The 21,666-nt window shown below is 57.6% G+C and overlaps 1 protein-coding gene across 2 annotated transcripts in view; it reads right to left on the bottom strand.

The window, feature by feature from the left end:
- Positions 1–15,630, bottom strand: part of CPNE2 (copine 2) — a 44,491-nt gene extending 28,861 nt beyond the window's left edge. The window contains exons 1-2 of one of the 2 annotated variants that reach the window (XM_026494818.4): positions 15,443–15,630; positions 723–937 (exon numbers count right to left, since the gene is read on the bottom strand). In XM_026494818.4, coding sequence (XP_026350603.1) covers positions 723–902 — 180 coding nt within the window. In that variant the 5' untranslated portion in view covers positions 903–937; positions 15,443–15,630. Of the gene's footprint in view, positions 1–722; positions 938–15,442 lie in introns of those variants that run through there. The other variant, XR_008960084.1, reaches the window with a different exon arrangement.
- Positions 15,631–21,666: the final 6,036 nt, after the last annotated feature.

The following is a 21,666-nucleotide window of genomic DNA, read 5'->3' as shown; positions in this document are numbered from 1 at the left end:
TTAAGGTTTTAACTATATAGTATAGGAATTAAAAATACTGCAATAAACACAATTATAAATATAAAACTTAATTATAAAAACTTAAACACAAATATCATTATTTTAAGTAGTAATATACATACATTTTATTTATTCGTTTTTTAAAATTTTATTTATTTAGGGACGCCTGGGTGGCTCAGTCGGTTGGGCGTCTGCCTTCGGCTCAGGTCATGATTCTGAGGTCCTGGGATCGAGCCCCACATCAGGCTCCCTGCTTGGCGGGGAGCCTGCTTCTCCCTCTGCCACTCCCCCTGCTTGTGCTTGTTCTCTCTCTCTCTCTGACAAATAAATAAGTAAAATATTTTAAAAAATAAATAAAATAAAATTTTATTTAAATAATCTCTACACCCCATGGGGGGCTCGAACTCAGGACCCCAAGATCAAGAGCCGCGTGGTCTTCTGACTGAGCCAGTCAGGTGGCCCTAAATACATCTTAGCTAAAATTTCACTTTTTAAGTAGGCTGCACGCCCAACGTGGTGTTTGAACGCACGAGCCGCGCACTCTACCAACTGAGCCAGCCAGGCGCCTTCTCAAATTTAATATTAAAAGCAACAATCTTCTAAGTAATCCCTGTCCCACCCAAGGGCGTCCGTAACCTGGAGGTCCCGGGATCCAGTGGGAGTCCCTCCCCCGCAACCCAGCCACGCTCCACCTGCCCCAGACGCACATGGAGGGGCCTCACCTCAGTCCACCTGCCATCGCTCTCTGTAAAGAGGACACAGAAGGGGTCAGACTTGGAAGTCACGTCCCGGTCCAGCAGGTTCTGGCCACTCACTGACAGCTCCACCTTGCACACGCAATACTGGGAGCCCATGGGGGCTGCCCCCGCTGCTGGGGCACCCCCACTAGGGATGTAGGCCATGGGGGTTGGCGGCAGTGGCAGCAGTTCCTGGCAGTCTGGGGGATAGAAGTGGGGGTCAGAGAGGGTATAGACATCTGCTGACCCCTCCCCCCTGAGGAGCTGTTACCACCTGACCTTCAAGATGGGGGTAGAGAGATGGAAGGACAGGTGTGTTTACGGCGGGATGACAAAGGCAAAAGCTTGACAAAAGGAGAATGAAGAAAAATGAGTCCCTGGTAGGCATGTTTAGTTTGAAGTTATTATCTGTGTCGGTCAATTTTTACCTATGAGACACACGCAAGTCCAAGTTGCCCCTGTCAGATTAGCAACAGATCACAGTGGACATGCGCATCTAAGACGTTCATTTTGCCAGGAAAACCTGGGCTTCTCCTGAGCAATTAACATTTTGGCATCTTGTGGCTACAGTGGAGCTTATAACAGCTCGGGTTGCCCTCTTCGCTTTGGCCACTAGGAAGCTCATTCCTGATAACTTATCCGAAATTTGACTTTGTTCATTGCACTCTTGTTCATCTTGTGTATCCCAGGCCTAAGCACAGTGACTGATGCACAAGGAGGCCCTTCGTGTATGCTTGTTGGATCAAAAAGATGAGCGTATCAATCAGTGAATGGACAGACCCTCCACATTGCTCAGATTCTGCCTGAGTTGGCCCTTATCCTCAACATAGAATTTACTCTTTCATTCGCACATGACTTCCCCCAGATTCCACGTACAGGGCCTTACGTACTAATTCCACCGTCACGGCTAATTACCGGCATTTGCTTACTCGAAAGCAGTTCTGTTTTCCTCCAAGTGCAAGCTGTTCATCCGGAGCAAGTATGGAGAAACCCATCCCAGGGGGTTACGGGCTCCACCCACAACAAGGCCCCGCGGACAAGCCCTCTGGCTCTCAGTGCCTCAGTTTCCCCATCTGCCCACGAGACATCAAGACACAGCTCTCCCAGACTCCGGTGGTCGGGTCTTATTTCCGGTAGCTCGTGTGTAGTTCACATAGGCCCCGTCACATGAGTCCAGCCCCCACTTACCCACAAAGGCCAGGTTCCAGTTCCCTATTATTTCACCCCCTCACTGCTGAGTGGGTGACCGGCCAGGCACTGCCCCAGAGTGGGGGACACAAATCCAACTTCTGTGCTTCTGAGCACGGGCTACGAGCTGAGCGCGATCGATCTGGCAATCCTGTCATTCACTCTAGAGTGTTACCGACCATCTACTAGGTCCCCGGACCTGGGCGGGACAGGGATCCTGCAGGAAGAAGGCCGCCCAGTCTCAGCTCTCCCAGTCTGGCTGACGGCACGGGGGGAGCAGCCAGGGCCTGCGGGGCACTGGGGCTGTATTCTGAAAGTGATGGGAGTCTCAGAGGGTTTTAAGCAGAGAGGTGACGCGATCTGATTTGTGTTTTGAACAGCTGACTCTAGCCCCTGTGGGGAGAAGGGCATGTTAGTACCGAGAGGCAGCAGGGAGGCTGGCGAGGAGGCGGCTGTCAGCCAGGCAGGAGGGACCAAGCCACAGTGGCCACGCTGGGCCCAGCCTTCTCCCTCTGACCCCGGCCACGGCCCGCATCCTGAGCGCCAGCCCGCTTGTGGCCGGGCAGACGGAGGCCCCGGTCTGCACGAGGCCTGGGCGAGTGTGGGGCTGGCGCCAGAGGCCCCTCTCCCTCTCCAGACACAGCGCACCCCGGGGCATGCCTGACGGGGGAGAATCCGGAACAGTGACAAAGCCAGTCCTCGGCCCCCTCCCTCCCACCGTCTGTCCCTACAACCTCATCATCACGCGAGCCCAGAGCATCAGGACTGCAATTTGCCCGCAGGATTTATTCCTGTCGTGTAAAAATTAGTTTCCACTGGAAGGGCTGGGGAAACTGCATTCCCTCTCCCTGTGTGCAGCTGGGTGGCCCTCCGCGTGGGGGAGGGGCGAGCGAATCCCTGACCCAGTCGGGAGGGTGCAGGGTGAGGGCGGATAGGGATGTCCAAAACGGACACCTTGCTAACTGGCTGAGAGATCGCCTGTTTATGCTCACAGCCACCCGGAGGTGGGGTGGCCCCAACAGTCATCCCCATTTTACAGATGAGGAGACAGGCCCAGAGAGTAGAAGTCATCTGCCCAAGGTCTCAGGGCCAGGAAGCCACAGAGGCAAGTATGAACCGGGTCTCCAGGCCCCCAGGAAGGCCTGGGCTGGGGGACAGCCGAGCACGGTGAGGAACTAGGACCTAGGTGGGAACGAAGGGGAGTCAGCCCGGCCAAAGGGAACCCCAGTTCCTCTGGAGTCACACTGTCCCCATCTCTGGGGTCATCCCCGATGGGGCGGGGTTCCGTCCAGCTCTCGGGCCCCCTTCATGACGTGCCGGATGCCACAGCGCTCCCCCTGCTGCCAAGTCGGAGGCATCTGCTCTTTTCTGGGGGGTGTCGGGGACTTCCCCGTGCGTGCACGCACACGTGTACGGTCGCATATACACCCGTGTACACGTGCCCCGGACGAACAGAGGCGAAGGCACACACGCATGTGAACACCCTGGGGCTGCTTCTCCCCTGCCCTCCCCCACGTCCAAGCCACCGTCATCACTCCAGTGTCACTGCGCCGTCCTCCTACCCCACACTGGCTCCGGCCTGGCTGAGGGCATGGCCAGAAGGGCCAAGTCCCAGGGGAGGGTCAGTCCCGAGCTCCTTGGAGCCCACGACAAGTCCACCTGCTTTAGCTGGCCGGCCCCAGCTACGGGGAGCAAGAGCTGGCCGGGGAGGGGCACTTCTCCCCCTGCTCCGGGCAGGCACGTTCCCCATCCCCAACTCACCCTCTGGCTGGAAGCTTCTGGATCCCCGAAATGGGGAGCACATGATGTCCAGAGTTGGGGCAGGCGAGGGTCAGAGTGGGCCCCTCTGTGCCAGCCCGGCAGCGGGCAGGCGGGCCGGACCCTGAGGCCTGACGCAACGGAAAAAGAAATCACAGCTTCTGCCGGCCCGGGCCCCCTCCCCTCCTACTCCAGCAGGAGGGCAGGCGGACAAGGTGTCATTAAGGGAGGGCTGGGCCTGCCATGCGCATCTGGGCCAAAGGGAAACCTCCTCAATGTAGCACCCGCCCCACAGGTAATTTGAGGTTGCGGGCTGGAGAGGGCGCCTGGGGAGCTGGGGCCTGCTCGCAGATGGTCCCGACTCTTGGCCCAGGTGGGCGCAGGCCTTCCAGGGTAGCCAGACCCCAGGGAAGGAGCTGGAAGGGCAGGATACAAAACTAGGAGTCCCTCTTACAGATGAGGCGGAGAGAGGGCAGGGCTTGGGAATTCCCATTCATCCCTTCCACAAATACCGAGGGCCCTGCAATGAAGAGCAATGAACAAGACTGAGGCTTCAGCCCCGACCGGGTCCACCGGCCCCACCTCCTAACGCATCTTGCCCTTCAGGCAGGACACGACAGGCTCTGGAGGCTCGGGTGCTGAACCACGGGTGCAGAACATTTGGGTTTTAGCCAGAAACCTAGGAACACAGCATCCTTGACTTCTCTCTTTCCTTCACCCCTGCCCCCCATCTATCCCACGGCTGCTGTAGATTCCACCTCCACGACACATGCAGCAATGTCCTTGTCGCCCCACTTCACTGCACTGGCCCAGCCAGACTGCCATCATCTTGCCCAGCCATGCACTGGCCCATGACAGGTCTCCCTGAGCAACCCAGAGCCAGAGGGAGCCTTTACACATGCAGAGCAGATGCTATTGCTCTTCTACCTGAAAATCTTCCAGTGGCTTCCCCTCCCAGGCCCCACGAAACCCCAATTCTCCCCAGGCTTCTACCCCATCTCATGCCACCCTCCCCCTCACCCCATCTGTCCCAGCTACACTGGCCTCCTCCTGCTCTGTAAACATGTCAACCTCTCTCCTACCTCAGGGCCTTTGCACTTGCTATCCCCCCTGCCAGAAATGCTCTTCTTCACAGGATGGGCCTTGGTTATCAGAAGCCTTCCCTGGTCGCCCGGGCTAATGTGATTTCTGTCTCAGCCCCACACTGTGCCCTTTACAGATCATCACAGTATACAATTTACTCGTCCATTTGCCTGCATATTGTCTGTCTGCTCCCCCTAAAATGTAACGTCCAGGAGGGAGGGATCACCACTCCTTCCCCAGCATGTCGGGCAGCAAGCACACATACTGAGGACTGAATAAATACGCACCAATCATGAGGGAGGAAGAGAAGCCACCAGGCAGGCTCTTCCACCCCCAGCCTCAGAGAAATCACAACCACCTCTTCCCGACGCACATTACAAAGATCACAAAGCCGTTACTCCAACCCTGCACCCTCATGATTTTTCCAAGAGACCAGCAGGAGAGGGCCTCACGTCCCACTTCACAAGGGTGGAAACTGAGGCCCCAGAAGGGCAGTGGTGTCTCTGAAACAGGGAAGGCTGATGCTGAGACCAAAGGCCTGTTTGCTTGACTCCATCCTTCTGCCCACTAGTGGCTCCGGTGGCTCAGGACCCAGGAGCCCGGCTGCGTACCCCACTCACTACAGGGAGGAGATGCTGAGGCCAGGAGGGCTCCCAACTCAGCGGTGGGCGGTGCCAGGGAGACACCGAGAGAGGCCGGCACAGGGAGGTGGGCAGTGGGGCTGAGCTGGAGACCAGGGGAGCCAGATGGGGAAAAGAGGGGCTGGAAGGCCAAGGTTGGGGCTGAGGTGCCCAGGGAGCAGCCCCCACGCTGGAGATTCTCAGCTGGTGGGAGTATGGGGCTAGTACACCAACGGGACGGCCTAGCAGGACGTCTGCTGGGGGCAGCACGTGCCACTTGAAAAAGCGTGTTTAACTTGATACTTCGAAGATGAAACAAAGAAATTCCGTTTTCAGTGCCCACTATGGGAAAGAATGCTCTACAAAGTCTGGTCAGTGGCAGTCACAAGGATGGGGGCTCAGTCCTCTGATCGGTGCCAGCGACAGTTTAGAGCACAAGACTCTGGACTCAGAACACCCGACTCTGAGTCCCTGGCTCTGCCATTTACCCGCTGTGTGTCCTTGGGCGAGTTACTTAATCTCTCTGGTCTCAGATTCCCCCCTCGACAAAACGATGACAGTGAGAGTGCTCTCGCAGGGTACTGCGCAGATTAAGCGAAGGAAAGCACTTAGAATGACAGCCGGTAGCTGGTGCCATTGTCAGCAATGCTTGATGGCTGGGGGCCGGCGGAGCAGATCGAAACCTCAGATGTGTGAAGTGTACGGATTACGTAAAAGGGGCCGAGGCTGAAAACCGGTTGAGAAGTGTGGCTCTGGGCTCCCCTTCTCAACCGGAAGACGCAGTGCTGGGATGCCAGTGGCAGGCCAGGTGGTGGATATGGGGCCAGGGAGGGGATAACGGATTCCGGCCCTACAAGGTGCACCCCTCAAGGCCTTTGGGTCCTCACCCACTCAGCGAATCCCGCTCCGTGGGGTCTCATCATTGACAGCAGAGACTCCAGCGGTGGTGGCCCCAGGGCTCCCGCGGCTCCATGTGTGTTTCCCCGGTGGGCCACCCCAGCATCTCCCGGGAGCTTGTGAGAAATGCAGCATCCTGGGCCCCACCAGACCTGCTCGGTCGGAGTCCCGAGAGTGGCACTTAGCAACCTGTGTTTTAACAAGCCCTCCTGGTGATTCTGCGGTGGGCTAAAGTACACACGCGGGCCAGCGGGGTGGCTGGAGGGGCGTCGTGCTAAAATGCAGATTCTGATTCAGCAGGTCTGAGGACGGACCTCGAGGTCTGCGTTTTTTTTTTTTTTTTAAGATTTTATTTATTTATTTGACAGAGATAGACAGCCAGCGAGAGAGGGAACACAAGCAGGGGGAGTGGGAGAGGAAGAAGCAGGCTCCCAGCGGAGGAGCCTGACGTGGGGCTCGATCCCATAATGCCGGGATCACGCTCTGAGCCGAAGGCAGATGCTTAACGACTGCGCCACCCAGGTGCCCCAATGTCTGCGTTTCTTAACCAGCCCCCAGGATGCTGAGGCTGCCCATCGGAGACCACACTTCGAGCACTGAGCTCCTACATCCACGGCTGCAATACGGCCACCTAATGGCTGGCCACGTCCCAGGGAGGGCTCTGGTTTAGCTCGCACTTGGCATAATGAGGCAGATATCGTATCTGGTGCATGATCATACCAGGCCTGCTCCCGGCCAGGTCTCTGCAGATCTCTGAGTTTGCGATATCTGGTCCGGAGGGTAGCACTGATGGCCGGAGCCCTCGGTTAACCAGATGCCTGGTCCCCCACTGGCCCTGAGGGCTACACTGGCTGATCTTCTGGGGTCGGAGCGTGTCTTGATTGTGTCCAGATCCAAGTCGCCTCCTTCGCCCCATTTCCTAGATGAGACGATCCACGAAGACAAATGGCAACTGTATGAGGCTTCCCCAGAGCAAACAGAACCAATAGGATGGCTATATATAGAGAAAGAGATTTCTTTTAAAGAATTGGCTCATGCAGTTATGGGGGCTGGCAAATTCTAAATCTGTAAGACAAGACGGAAAGCTGGAAATTCAGGTCGGAGGTGATGTGGCCGTCTTGAGTCCAAAAGCCACAGGGCAGGCCAGGCAGGCTGGAAACTAGTCAAGACTTCTCTGTTGCAGTATAGATATATTTTTAAAATAAAATCTACCCTGATGTGGGGCTTGAACTCACGACCCAAGATCAAGAGTCACATGCTCTACCCACAGAGAGAGCTGTCAGCAGGGTGCCCCTCGATGTCATAGTCTTGGGGCTGAATTCCTTCTTCTTGGAAAAGTCTTTGCTTTTATAAAAGGTCTTCAATTGATTGGATGAGGCCCACCCACATGGTGGAGGGTAATCTGCTTTAATAAAAGTCCACTGCTTTAATAAAAGTCCACTGCTTTAAATGTTAATCACATCTAAAAAATACCTACACAGCGAGATCAGACTGGCGTTTAACCAAACAACTGGTCACCATAGCCTGGCCAAGGTGACACATAAAATTAACTACCATCAGACATCCAGCCCCTAGGAGACCTGCGTGGAGCAGGAAAACCGGGTGCTGGGGCTGGAGTTCGGGGCCAGCCCTTCCTAAATGCGGGAGCTAGGAGGGCCTACTCCTACCCTGCCAGCTGGAAGGCAAGCGAGGCGGCGGGTGTGGTGTGCTGATGGAGAAACAGTAATACGCGGAGAGTAACAAGAACGCCGGCCCCAGGCCCTGTGCCGAATACTTATGGACTTGACTTCCACGGCTCCACTCCCATTCTCCAGACGGGCAAACGGAGGCTCGGAAGGGCCTGCATCCTAGAGCCTCTACTAAGATGACTCTGCACCAGTCCTCTGCTCCTTCTGGATCTTAGTTTTTCTTATCAATGGACTAGAAAGCACAAAAGGCCTGACCCACTGTAGCCGCTGGCTCAGGATGAGAAAAACCTCTCGCTGGCTCCAGGCTGTTCTCAGGACCACACCCGAGCTCCCTGACAGAGCCCTCACACTTCTGGCTCCCGCGATGCCAGCCACCACCCGGAGTTCCGGCCAGACTTCTGCGTGCCTCTGTCATTTTGCATAGGCTGTTCCACCTGCCTGGAGCACCCTTCCCCGCGCCCCCCCTTCATCTGGCTCTTGCAGTCCTCAAACTCAGCTCAGCAAAACCAAATGCCATCAATACCACGGTGTCCCCCTCACCCCCCACCGCCACCCCCAGGCCAACAATACCAAGAGGGTGACAAGGGTGCGGAGCTCCTGGAAAGCTGCTGCCAGTGAGCGCGTGGCCTGGTACCAACACTTCGGAGGAACGTCCAGCAGCGTCTGCAGAAGCCAGTGCTGTGATGACATGCCAACGCCCAGCGGAAACATCAGGCACGCGGGTTCACCAAAGGCCCTTGCAGTGGCTCTTGTGGCAGCACTATTCCTAGTGGCCCCCGACTGCCTATGCCCCGAACGCCCATCACCAGGAGGCGGGCTAAGGAAGCAGGGCCGCCCGCACCACGGGTTACACCACGGGTTATACCGCGGGGCTCGCGGACATGCCCGACAGAGCCGGACATAAAGGTGTACACGGTCCTGTCTGACTTCCTTTGCAGGAAGCGAAACGGGCAAAACAGGTCTATGCTGCTGGGAGTCGGGAGAGTGGGGAGACGGGTGTGGGGAGAAGGGCTTGTGACCTGACCGGGAGGGGGCACCGGAGATGGTCGTGTATCCGTTCCTGGGTCCCCCGTGCCGCTGACGGGTGCTTTGTTTCGCGGACTGTCCCCAAGTCGTACACGTGGGACATCTGCTCCATTTTTGGACATTTCATACTTCAGTGAAATGTTGTAAAACCAAAAACTCCAGGACTCCTCTACAAAGCCACTCCTGAGCCCCTGGTCCTTGCGGGGGGAAGCACTGACATTGTCACCGTACCGTGACCACAGGCTTAGGAAACATCACCGTCCTTTGTTGCAAGTGAGGAAAGAGGAAGGGGACTACAGGCTGGGATTTCAGAATCATGAGCTGTGTCTCAATCGGCCAGCTGAAAGGCTTGAGAGCGTATCTGGTCCCACCTGCCAGGCACACACCAACCCCAGCCACAGCCCCGGTTCTCTGGGGAGGGGGGTCCAGCCCCCCGAGCTGGTCACACCCCTGGGCCCTCCCTGCAAGCCCAGGGCTGCCCCGGCTCCCACCAGACGGCACGCAGCCCCCCCGCCCCCCGAGCGGGCCAGGCTCTTGCCAAGATGGGGGGGTGGCATCGCGACACCAAGCGCTTCTCTACCTTGGCTAAGGCACCGCACCCGACAGGCAGCCAGGCCATTATGGGGATAAATATAGCTGCAGACCGCATAGCGAGGGAGCGGCAGCAGGGGTCTGACACCCCCCGAGGCCCCCAGCTTCCATCAGACCACACCCAGAGCGAGGCTATTCTCTGCAGCCCCCTGCCAATCACCAAGCTCTGGCGCCTGGGGAAGGGGCCTCCCCGCTTCAGCTCAACCTTGGTCCAGAGGCCTTGGCCCGTGTCTCCTCAGCCTATCTCTCCGCGGCTGGTGCAGCAAGCTGCCAGGTGGCCTCCACCCTCCCCCCCGCCCCCCAACCCCTCTGGGAGTCCAGGCGCTGGGTTAAGTCCTGCTCCTGCCACTCCTCCCTCCCAGGCCTCAGCGCCTTCACCTGCAAAGTGGAGCAGGGGTCGGCCTACACTCCCGCCTCCCAGGAAGCGCGACGGGATGAGTGTGGATGTGCTCTGGGATGCAGAAAGTACTTCAGGGACCTCGGGAGTGGGCCTGGCCGAGCTCGGAGGCTGGACCAAGCTAATGGAGGATGGAGGGCATGGTGGTGGTGGCCATCGGCCAAAGTCATTCCAACCTGGCTTCATCCGAAGGGGGCAGCCTCAGGGATGGAAGCAGCCCTGGGTCTTTCTTCCCTGTGGTGCCCCTGCTCACCCGGTGACTACCATGGGGAGACTAGAGACAGGGGCTCCCCCCAAATGTGTCAACTCTCGCAAGTTCCTTCCCCTCTCCATGCCTCAGTTTCCCTGCCTGTGAAGGGCTTGGGCTCCTTCCAGCCTTGAGGAGTCTACACATACCCATCGGTCTTCCCTGGGCTGCTCTGGGCCTCAGCCCCAAGCTCCCACCCAGAATCTCTGGGCTGATGGACCCTGAAAGTCACCTGGGCTCACCCAGCACCGAAGCCCCTCCCAGGTTCCCGCATGGGTGGCTAGGCACCGCTGCTCACGCCTCTCTGCATGGGGGGCTCCCCCACTCCTGGTTGATGGCCTCCTTCAGCTCCCTAGCTTTCAGGCTGCCCGGCCCACAGCCTGCTGCGCTGAAGGGCCGCCCTCAGCCAGACCAGCCAGAGAGCGCTCGCTAGTTCAGGCCCGCCCCTCCTCAGCGAGTCCTTCTGGTCAAGGACATCACCATCTGCTCCTGGGCTCTGGGTCCCAGCTCCCAGGCAGTCCTCCCTGTGGAGAAGGAAAAAGTAACGCGGGCTGAGTGTGCCTGGTCCTGTCCTGAGACTTACAGCATTCCAGCGCGGCCTCCCTGCGATCCCAGGACACGTGCCCTCTTACTAGCACCCCATTTTACAGATCGGGGAACTGAGGCACAGAGAGGTTATGTAAACTGTTAGAGGTTGAATTATGTTCCCCTAAAAGCTAAGTTGAAATCCTAACCGCCCCCCCCACTACCTCAGAATGTGATCTTTTCTGGAAAGACAGTGGCTACAGATGTAATTAGCTAAGATGAGGTCAGACGGGAGTAGGAGGGGCTCTTAATCCAATATGACTGGTGTCTTTATGCCGCGGGGGGGGGGGGGGGGGGGGAAGCAGGGAGCGGAGCGAGGGCTGCTGCCACAGCTCCCAGGAGCTGAAGAGGCAAGGAAGCACCATCCCCTGGAGCCTTAGAGGAGCAAGGCCCTGCCAACACCCTGAATTTGGACTTCTGGCCCCCAAAATGGAATGTATTTCTGTCGTGGACTGCCCAGTTTCGGGTCCTTTGTTACAGCAGCCTAGAAAACAAATACACGACCCACGATCATCCAGCCGGTCCATGGCGAACCAGCGTGGGACACCGGGCAGCTGGGCTCCCTGTGTGCATGGTGCAAAGCACGTCCCTCCCCGAGGGGCCACAGGGGTGACTTGGAAAGATGGCTGCGGCCCAAAAGGAGGGAGGGGTCAGATGGCGTCATCTGCTGGGAGCTGACACGCTCTCTCCTGCATCATGGGGAGGGGACAGCCAGGCCACAGCCGGCAAGCCAGACGACCCCAGCTCCTTGCAAGATACAAAAGCCACCAACGGAGAAAGAGGGGTCTTGGAATATACTAAGCTTGCCCCTACCTCAGGGCCTTTGCATGTGCTCTCTCCTCCGTCTGGGGCATGCCTCCCTCTTTCATTCATTCAGAAATACCCACTGAGCACCTGACAGCTGGGATACAGCCATGAACCAGAGGCAACCGCCATGGATTAGCACACCTGCTCAATGTCGCGGCCTCCTCCTTGAGACCCCTCCCTGATGCCTCACACTGCGCCCCCCGCCACACTCACTTCATCTTGCCTTATTCTCTTTGGGGTCATTTTCCACTGTCTGAAGTCCTCCTGCCTCCTTGCCATTGGCGGGCCCCTCTCTGTCCCCCCATTCCACTCTGAGCTCCATGACAGTGCCCCAGCTTCAGCACCGTCCCTGGCCCGGGGGAGCTGCTCAATGAGCATGTGCGGAGTGACAACCGGGTGACCGCACAATGGACGGAAGGTGGGACCCAAAGCCATGGGAGGAAGAGGAATCATGGCCCTCTCTGGTTCACAGGCCCCGTCAAAGCCGCCTGAAGAACCCCAGGAAGAAAGCCGTGGGGAGAGCTCCCAATAAGGAGCCCCATCTCCTAGACAAAGAAACTGCGGTCGGAGGGGTTAAGAGCCGTGGTCCAGGTCATGCGGGGAGTGGATGACCCTCTCCAGTGCACCTTAGTCCCCTGGGGAAGCAGCCCATGGCAGCAGCGGCCCCCTCTGCCTCCTCCAGCCCCCAGTCCCTCAGTGCCAGGCAAATCCCACCCTCTCCGGACACGTGCCTTTCCCTCCTCCCTCGGCAAGCCCGCTGCCCTGGGCCGCTCCCCCAGCACTTAGCAGGGTGAGCGGGGAGGCCTCAGAGACCCAAGAGGGCAAGCCATGGCTCCTCCGGGCTCCACGAGCCCACATCACAGGCCCCTTAACAGGAGGCTACGACGCAGGGCAGCCCCAGCCACTCATCTTTTATTTATCGGGCACCTCTCTCAGGGCAGGGAGAGGGCCCTGAACAAGATGGGCACTGGCCTCGCCCGTCCCTGGGGCTGATAATAAGCTGTAAGTAAATAAAATTGACTCATTTACACAAATGAGTAAATCAGGTGACTGCAGAAGGTGGCTAACCCCCAAGAAGAATTGAGCAAGGTGATATACAGTGAGTGAGCAATCAGCAGCTAATTAGCCTCGTCTCAGACCCTGGAGGAAGAAGGTGAGGACAGAGCTAGTGGAGAACACTCCAGAACACCGAACAGCACAGTCCACTTGACCCCACCATGGGAGCAGAGGCCGGGTGGCTCACCGAGGGGAGAGGGACTGGGCTGAGAACGAGGAGGTACCTCGGAACCCCACCCAGCTCTCAGGCAGTGCAGGACCTCAGGAAGTCGGGACTCCCCTTAGGACCCCACAGTCTCCCTCTGGACAGTGGAGGTGGGACATGACTGTCCTCTTGTCCAGCTGCTGCCTGCCAAGATTAGGGTGACCCAGCCTCCCGGCTCCCAAGGAGCCCATCCTGTGTCCTGCAGGAGGCTGGGCAGGAGAGAAGGGGATCCTACCCCTTTCTGAGGCCAATTCTCCAAAGGAGAGGGGGCTGGATTCCTGAAATGATTGCCCCTGATCCAGCAGCCCCTGTAAGGGGTGGGGGTGGGAGGGGAGAAAGTGGGAGACTTCCATCGGGCAGCTGGGACCCTGGCCCCGGGCTGGAGTGGTTTCACCACCATCCCTCTTGCATTGGGTCCTCAGTAGGGGACCGTGTCTCAGGACAATGCTTCCCGCTCTGCCAGGAGTGAAGGAGTTCATAGAGAATGTTCTTCTGTTTTCTGTCACGCCTTAGAGCCCTGGGAGGCCAGCCCAAGGTGCAGGCCATGGGAACTACAATTGGACCTACCACTCCTCATGGTGTCCTCCTCACTTGGGCAGAACCTTGCCACTCAGGACTCTGCACTTCGAACAGTCCAGACGACCGCTGTTTGGCTTCTGAGGCTCTTCTCTCCAAGGAGGAGGCAGGAGAGGGAGGAGCAGGCTGGCCTTAGAAAACCCCAGAAGGAATCTTAAATGCCCTCATCGGGCTTATGGATATTCCCAGGAATAACTATACTGACAGTTAACAGTGACTGAGTGCTTGTCACCAGACCTGTCACAATGCTGACACATGAGCCCTTTGTCGCCTAATTTAATCCTTACAACTACCTTTAAATAAATACACAATTACCCTAAAAGATTACGAAGGTATACAGAGTACTGTTCTCACTACTTTACAGGTATAGAAACTGAGGCTCTAAATCCCTGGCCCTCCCCCCGGGGGGGGGGTACCTTGAAACACCACACACGCCATTCATGAAGCACGCCCCACTTTGCAGAACCCGTCCCCCGGGTGCAGCCTCTGAACAGCCCTAAAAACTGGAATGTGTCATAGTTTGCTTCATTTTACAGATGGAAAACCCCCCAAGCCCCGTGAGTGAGAAGGCACACGGACAGGAAGTGGCAGAGGGCAAGGAGAATCCCAGTGTCAGCATTCTCAGGCCCTGGTTCTTTCCACGGGCCAGACCTGCCCCGGGGGAACCCCTCTCACCGCGGCCCTGAGCTTGCCTGCCTGGGAGAGGACCAGAGCCCACTGGGCCGTATGCCAGAGGGATTGCAATAAAACCACTCCTTTCTGTTCGCATCCAGCCTCCAGGCGCACAGGTCCTTGACCATTAGCCCATTTTACAGATAAGCACGGGGAGGCTCAGAGGGGAGGAGTGGCCCCCCAGCTCACCCACCGGTGGGGGTTCAGACCCAGGTCTCCCAAAGCTGCCCAACAAGACTGGCCACAGGCAGGCTGCAGCTGCTGAAGGTTACAAAGGGGTTCCTCCCCCCAGTTACTGAAGCTGTGGGTACCCCAAGGCGCAGAAAAAGCACTCCACCCATGGGTGACTGCCCACACCCCTAAGGCAAGCAAAAACTAAGGCAGACAAACAAAGGGCCGCTCATAATTCTCCCAGATCCCTTGCCGGTGTCACTTTCCCCAAATAATAACAGGGCTGGGAGAATCACAGGCGGCGGGATGAGCCCTCAACTGGCTACCAGAGCGCTGGGTTCCAGTTCCCACTTGTGATCTTGGGCAAATCACAGCCCCCTTCCAAGGAGCCCCTCTCCAAGGGGCTTGTCTAAGGAGGGGGAGCGGAAGGCGGGGCTGGGGAATGGGATGGGAAGAGGGGAGTAAGACACCTCTATTCTCAGAAAAGCAGGGCGAGGAAACGGAAAGGAAGCAGGAGCCTCGCTCTTTCCCTCTCCCTCTCCCCCTGTCCCCTCACCCCACCCCCTTAACCACACAGGTGCCAGACAGCTTTTGCGAAAAAACTAGTTTGCAAACACACTTCGACTTCTGGGAAGCTGCCCAGCTCCATTCCCTCCCTTCCTTCCCTCTTCCTGGGCTGGGAGCTGGCTCTCCGGCAGGGCGCTGGGGCGGGGGTACTGTGGGGTCGAGAGCAGGGTGCCGGGGGCCAGGGGCCAGCCCGACCCCAAGTCTTCGGATAGCTACGACGGTGGCGGGGACTCTACCTTCCGGACGCCCCCAGGCTCCTCGGGGGAAGGTAGGAGAGTCCTAAAACAGCTGGGCTCGAACCCGGAGGGGCGCCACCCTCCTTCCGCACCCTCCCCGCTTTGCCCCGGGGCGCAACCGGAGCGCCCCCGCGTGGCCGGGTCGCAGCTGAGTCACCCAAGGGCCTGAGCGTGGGTGCGCGCGGGTGGCGGGGGCTTGGGGAGCCACGGTCCCCGAGGCGGAACCCAGCTTCCTTCCAGCCCGCCACCTGGGCCAGAAGCCGAGCCCCAAGGCCGAACTTAGCGCTCGCGCCAGGGCGCCCCGCCCGCCCCTGGCCCGCCCGGGCCCCACTCACCGCGGGTCCCGCGGGCGCCGCCCGCCTTCACGGCGCGGCCGCTGCTGCCGCTGCCCGCGCTCCGGGCCGCCGGGGCATCCCGGGGCTCTCCCCTGCTCGGCGGGGCCCGCGGGCGCGGGACGGGCTCAGGGCGCTGCCCGCGCGGCCCTGGCAGCTCGCGTGCGCTCCCAGCCGCTCGGGGTCCGGCGCTCCTCCCGGGCGGGCGGCGGCGGCGGCGGCTAGAGCTCCTCCCTCCGGCCGAGAGGGGGCGGGGGTGGGGAGGGAGGTGGGGAGGCGAGGCGGGCGCTTCCTGGAGGGGCGAGCGCTCCCCACGGGCGGAGCGGGGACGCTGTCCCGCCCGCCGCCCGCGGCGCCGAGCCCGTGGCTGGCGCGCCCTAGCGCTCCGGGCTCTCGTCGCCGCGGGGGCCGAACGCCCGGGGCCGGAACCCGAGGGTCCGAACGTTCGAGGCTGGGACTCCGCGGATCGGAGCGCCGCTGGTTCGCACCCTCCCTGGCCGGCCTCGCCAGAGCCGCGGGCACCTCCGAGTTGCGAGCACCGTACGCTCAGGGCCGCGGACGCGGGAACCGAGGGGTGGGCTCAACCCGGGCCTGCGGGGCCCCAGCGCGCCGCCTGCAGCCTCGACCCCCAGATCCCCGCGCTGCGCCCTCGGGGGGGTCACCGCAGGGCTAGGTTCTGGGCCGTGTTGAGCAGCACTAGGACCGCAGTGTCCCCCCCCCCCCCCCATAGTAAAAGCTCGGCATTTTCTTGCCGCCAGACACTGGGAAGATGACACATATTTCTCTGGCAGAGACGATAAGATAAAAGACAGTTTCAACAGTGCCTGGGGCTAGTTAGCGGGAGCATAATTAAGGGGGGCCTTGAGGCGCTGGCATCGAGCCCCCCCCCTTTCTGCGAAGGCCTTCTTTTGCCCTAGAAGAAGCACCAATTCTTAAGAAATGCATCTATCGCCCGGCGCTCCTGCTGCAGACCACTCAGCGGTATTTATGTGCACCCCCCACCCCCAATTCAGGGCCTCGGACTGCTGAGCCTCATTTAACCAGACTGTGGGGGAGATCTCACGGCCACGTCCAGAGCCCTTGGTCCTGCGGCTCAAGGACCGGGCGCTTGGGTTGTGGGTTTTCCATTCCAGGTAGGAGAGGGTTAACTGGGAGACTCACACTGCAGCCTGTAAGCCTCCCTTCAGTCTGAGTCACAGGCACTTTGCAGCCTTAGAGGGGCCGCGTCTAAAAAACCCCAGGGCTCTGAGCTTTGTTCTCTGCCTGCCTGTCCCCCATCCTTCCTTCCTTTCTCCAAGCTCTCCTCACCTTTCCTCCACCGAGGTCTTCAAAGCCCTCAGCTCAGCTGTGGGGCAAACCGATCTATAGGCATACTTAGACCCAGCTCCAGCCCCACCTCCCCCAAGAAGCCCTTCCTGATTGATCTGGCCCCCAGCATCCCTTTCCTCTCCCTGCTTCGGAGACACAGGAGAGGCAGGTCCTGGGATGAACAATGGTGAACCCGAGCAGAGTCCCTCCTCTCAAGCTCCTCACCTCTCTGACCCAGGTAGTTGTATTATTGTGAAAAGTGCAAAGGTTGGAGGCAGGGTGGCACAGAAGACCAAACTCAGCCTTGGAGGTCAGACTTCCTCTAGGAGCCCCGAAGAATGAGGGAGTTGGGCCTGCCCAGGGCGAAGAAGATCCTGGATCCCTGGCCAAAGGGACAGAATATAATAAAGGTCAGGGACCAAGCAATTCCACTCCCAGGTATCTACCCAAGGGAAATGAAAGCCTTTGTCCAAACAAAAACACAAATGTTCACTGCAGTATGGTTCAGAATAGCCAAAAAGTGGGGACAAGGCAAATGCCCATTAAGCAATGAATGGATAAGCCAAATGTGGTCTATCCACACCGCGGAATATTAGTCAGCCATAGAAAGGTGTGGCGCGCATACACTCCGGACGAACTTCGAAACCGTGGTGCTAAAGGAGACAGTCGCAAAAGACCACATATCGTGTGATTCCATTTCCATGAAATGTCCACACTAGACAAGTCCACAGACACGGAAGGCAGCTTAGTGGCTGTCCAGGCCCGGGAGGAGAGATTGGGAAGTGATTGCTATTTATGCGGGGTTTGGGCGCCTGGGTGCCTCAGTCAGTTACGCATCTGCCTTCGGCTCAGGTCATGATCCCAGGGCCCTAGGGCTGAGTCCCACATTGGGCTCCCTGCTCAGCGGGGAGTCTGCTTCTCCCTCTGCCCTCCCCCCTGCTTGTGTTCTCTCTCTCTCGCAAAAATAAAATCTTTTTTAAAAAATGTGGGGTTTCTTGGGAGATGATTAAAAACGTTCTGAAATTAGACGATAGTGATGGTTACACAGCTGTAGGTATGTTCACACCATTGACTTGTATACATTAAAGGGGTGAATGTTATATCTCAGTAAAGCTGTCTAAAACAAGGTCAGGGATCGGGAGAGGCCAGAGGTCAATTGATGAAGGCCAAGTGTCCATCACATGTTGATTCCATGCTCCGTCCTTGATCCACACACAGTGCAAGGCCGTTACAACAAAAGGTTGAAGGGAGTCTCTCCTCGCTCTGCTAGAATTCTGTCTGCAAAAGCAGAAGGCCTTGATTTCCTGAAATAGGTCTATATTGTGTGTGTGTGTGTGTGTGTGTGTGTGTGTGTGTAAAACACCTGCTGTCTCGGTGTTTATGTCCACCGCCTAGGCTGTCTGGACAGACAGATCAGAATTACCAGGGCTGCCTGTACACGTCAGTGTGCTTGTGAATTAAAGCCACTCGGAAAGAGACTGTGTGGCAGGCCCTGGCTGGGTGGGGGGGGGGCACTTATTTATGCTGCATCCCAAGTCACCCCAAACCTTATTATCTATCTCTCAAGGCTCGGGGGGGGGTGTCACCTGGGCTCAGCTGGGGTGATTCTTGCTTAGGATTTCTCAAAGAGCTGCAGTCAGACCATGGAGTTATCTGGAAGGCATGTGTATGGCTGTTGATGCTGGCTGTCAGCTGAGAGCTCAGCTGGAGTTGGCCACTGGAACCCCTGTCCATGACCGTTCATGTGGCCTCGGCTTCCTCGGAACATGGTAGCTGGTTTCCAAGAGTGAGCAGCGTCCTAGAGAACCAGGGGAAGCCTTGTTATCTTTTACAGAACCTTAGCCTTGGAAGTCACACGATGTCACTGCTGCCGTAGTTACCAGCTCACTCTACAGACCCGCCTCTCAGTGACAGGACTGTCCCTGTCACATTGTAGGGAGAGCAGGTGGGATGGGAGATAAGCTGGTCATCTTCGGAGAACACCGTCTGCCATAGGGAGTTGACACGGAGACACAGGCACGAGGGAGACGTCCCCTCAAGAATCCCATGGCTGCCTCCAGGGCCAGATTTCAGGCACGGAGTTGTGGCTCTGGGTTTGAATCCCGGCTGCTCCAGGTATTGTCTGGGCGAGACCACTCAGCCCTCTGGGCCTCAGTCTCCTCCTTGGTGAGATGGAAGGATAGATTTAGTATCTGCTTCTTGGGATGCTTGTGGGAATTCAGTGAGACCCTCCTGTGGCGAGAACAGTACCAAGCACGCCCAGACACAGGACTATCTTTAAGTTCCGGAGCTGCGGTCGCTGTGATGCAGGGAGGCTCCCTTCTAGGCTCAGGATGCCCAGCGCCCCCTACCCTTCCGGTCAGCCCCAACCTTGTGCTGAAATACGGGGGGGGGGGGGGGGACCACGGGGGCAGCCCAGGAAACTGCACGCTTCTGTCCGAGGCACTCAACCTGGGGACCCCAGTTGGCCTTTGTTCTCTAGTGAAAGTTCCTTTTCTGTCACCTCTTCCCCAGGGTAAAAGTCCCTTTCTGGGCAGTCAGAGCAGGGCTGGAGTTGGTGTGGGATGAGCAACAAGGTACGGTTTCCCAAGGCCAAGGCCAGGAAGGACTCCTGTTCTGGAGGCTGGGAGAGACATGCAGTAGGGACGGGGTGTTTCACCAGGGTGGCCGCCGGGGCAGGAGGAAGGCCAGCTGTCCCCAGAACTTCCTGAGACCAGTCCTGGGAGGACCTTTACCAAAGCAGCCATGCAAGGTCTTTTCCAGGAAGCTGGGGGATGTGTCCAGAGGGCGTGTCCAGCTCCGGCGGGGGTGCGGCCACCGCCCTCGGCCTGGCCTTGGCCCTGGCCCTGCAGGGGGGTTGGGGCAGAAGCAGGGCTGGGTAGAATGCACAGCCCTCCAGACTTGGTGCGGGGCTCTCTCTCTGAAGAACACACAGACCTGCAGACCAGTTAAATCCCCAGCCGGGACCACCTCCACTTCCTTCTCGTTCCACGATTGGAATCGAGGCTCCCGGAATACTGGCTGCGTGACCTTCGCAAGTCTCGTTCGTCTCTGGGCCTCTGTTTTCTCCTTTGTCAAATGCGAGTAGATCGTGGCTGAGATGATGGCTATGGGTCTAGAGGAGATGGTGGAAGCCCTACAGAACGATCACCAGGCAGGGCAGGTGACAGAGGGTTCAAAACCCTCCCCGAGGGAGAATTAACCAGCAGGGCACCTTCGCAGCGCTGGTGAAAGTGGGTCCTAGTGCTTGTTTCAGTTTGCTCATCCCCTCACTGTACAGATGAGAAAACTGGGTCTTCCCCTGTGGGACTGAGTCACAAACCTTGAACGTGGTTAAGAGAGTAGATCCTAAGAGCTTTCATCTCAAGGAAAAAAAACCTTTTTTTTCTTTCTCACTTTTTTAGGGGGGGGGTAACTCTAGGAGACCCTGGGTGTTAATTAACTTACTGTGGTCATCATTTCACGATACATGCGAGTCAAGTCCTCAGCCTATGCGCTTGAAGTCATACAGTGCCGTCTGTCGTGTGTGTCTCACTGAAACTAGAGAGAAAAGTGAGCGAAAATACAGTCACGAAACACAGGCTTGCTTCCTGGTGTGACCGCTTACTAGCTCTGTGCCTTTGCATAAGTCAGGAAAAATGTCTGGGTCCTCCTCTGGAAAGTGTCCTCCTCTGGAAAGAGAGGGTTACCACATTGCCTGGGTTTTTTTTTTTTTTAATACTCAGTTTTTTAAAAAGGCATTTCAAAAAGCTCCCCAGGTGATTCTAACCTGTAGTCAGGGGTGAGACCCGCTCACAGGTGGATAGGCAGCCTCTCGAAGCTAAGTATGGTCCAGCACGATAGACGTCACTTGGGGGGCTTCTTAGAAATGCAGACTCCTAGGCCCTGCCCGACCCCTGCTGAACCCACATCTGCATGTTAACTAGATGCCCAGATGATTCCCTGCACGGGACATTTCCATAACTGTGATTTCAGAGTTTGAGAAGTATCGGCCTGGGCAGTGGATTTCAGATGGGTGTGTTTGTGGACAAGACGGAAGGGGCAATCTGGGAGGACTTGAGGCCTGTGAGGACAAGAAGGGAGATTGTGGCTCCCATCAGAAAGGTCGATATTCAATCTGTAAAACCATGGGACAGAGGCCAAGTGACAAAGTAGCAGAATGAGCTTCTCCCAGCTTTGCAGACAGACGGGACTCTTACTGGCCCAACCACATTCCTGGGGAGAAGACTCTCGTCCAGAGCCTGGGAGCACCATTTTCTTTACACTGCTCACCTGGCCACAGCCTTACTTTTCTTTGAATTGCGTTGGTTTCATATAGGTACTTAAACAGCTTACTGTTCAGAGGAAGGGGGCGGGGAGACTGGACCTCATCCATGTTGTTGGGGAGGAACACAGTCCAAGCCTCCCAGCAAGCAGGTGGCAGAAGAGGAAGATGAGGGGCGCCTGGGTGGCACAGCGGTTAAGCGTCTGCCTTCGGCTCAGGGCGTGATCCCGGCGTTAGGGGATCGAGCCCCACATCGGGCTCCTCTGCTATGAGCCTGCTTCTTCCTCTCCCACTCCCCCTGCTTGTGTTCCCTCTCTCGCTGGCTGTCTCTATCTCTGTCAAATAAATAAATAAAATCTTTAAAAAAAAAAAAAGAGGAAGATGAATAAAATGAGCAAGGTGGGTGGGCCCGGCCAGCTCCGCAGTGCTGAAGAAACCGTTTATCTCAGGGCAGCTGCTGGAAGTTCCTTGGGCTTTAGAACTTGGGCAGAGCGGAAGGGGAAAGAACAAGAGAAAAGTAAAACGAATAAACAGCAAATGGAGAGTGTCCCCGAGCTCGAAGCTCTCCCGGTGTGCATTTCACCTGGCCTAGAGCTTCTGCTTGGTGCTCTGTTCCTTCCTCAGCCATGATGTCCGTGGGCAAGTCATCTTTGGC

This window comes from Ursus arctos, unplaced genomic scaffold (genome assembly GCF_023065955.2).
Source record: "Ursus arctos isolate Adak ecotype North America unplaced genomic scaffold, UrsArc2.0 scaffold_19, whole genome shotgun sequence".
In the NCBI taxonomy this organism is placed as follows: domain Eukaryota; kingdom Metazoa; phylum Chordata; class Mammalia; order Carnivora; family Ursidae; genus Ursus; species Ursus arctos.
This window is presented reverse-complemented; position numbering and strand designations above follow the sequence as displayed.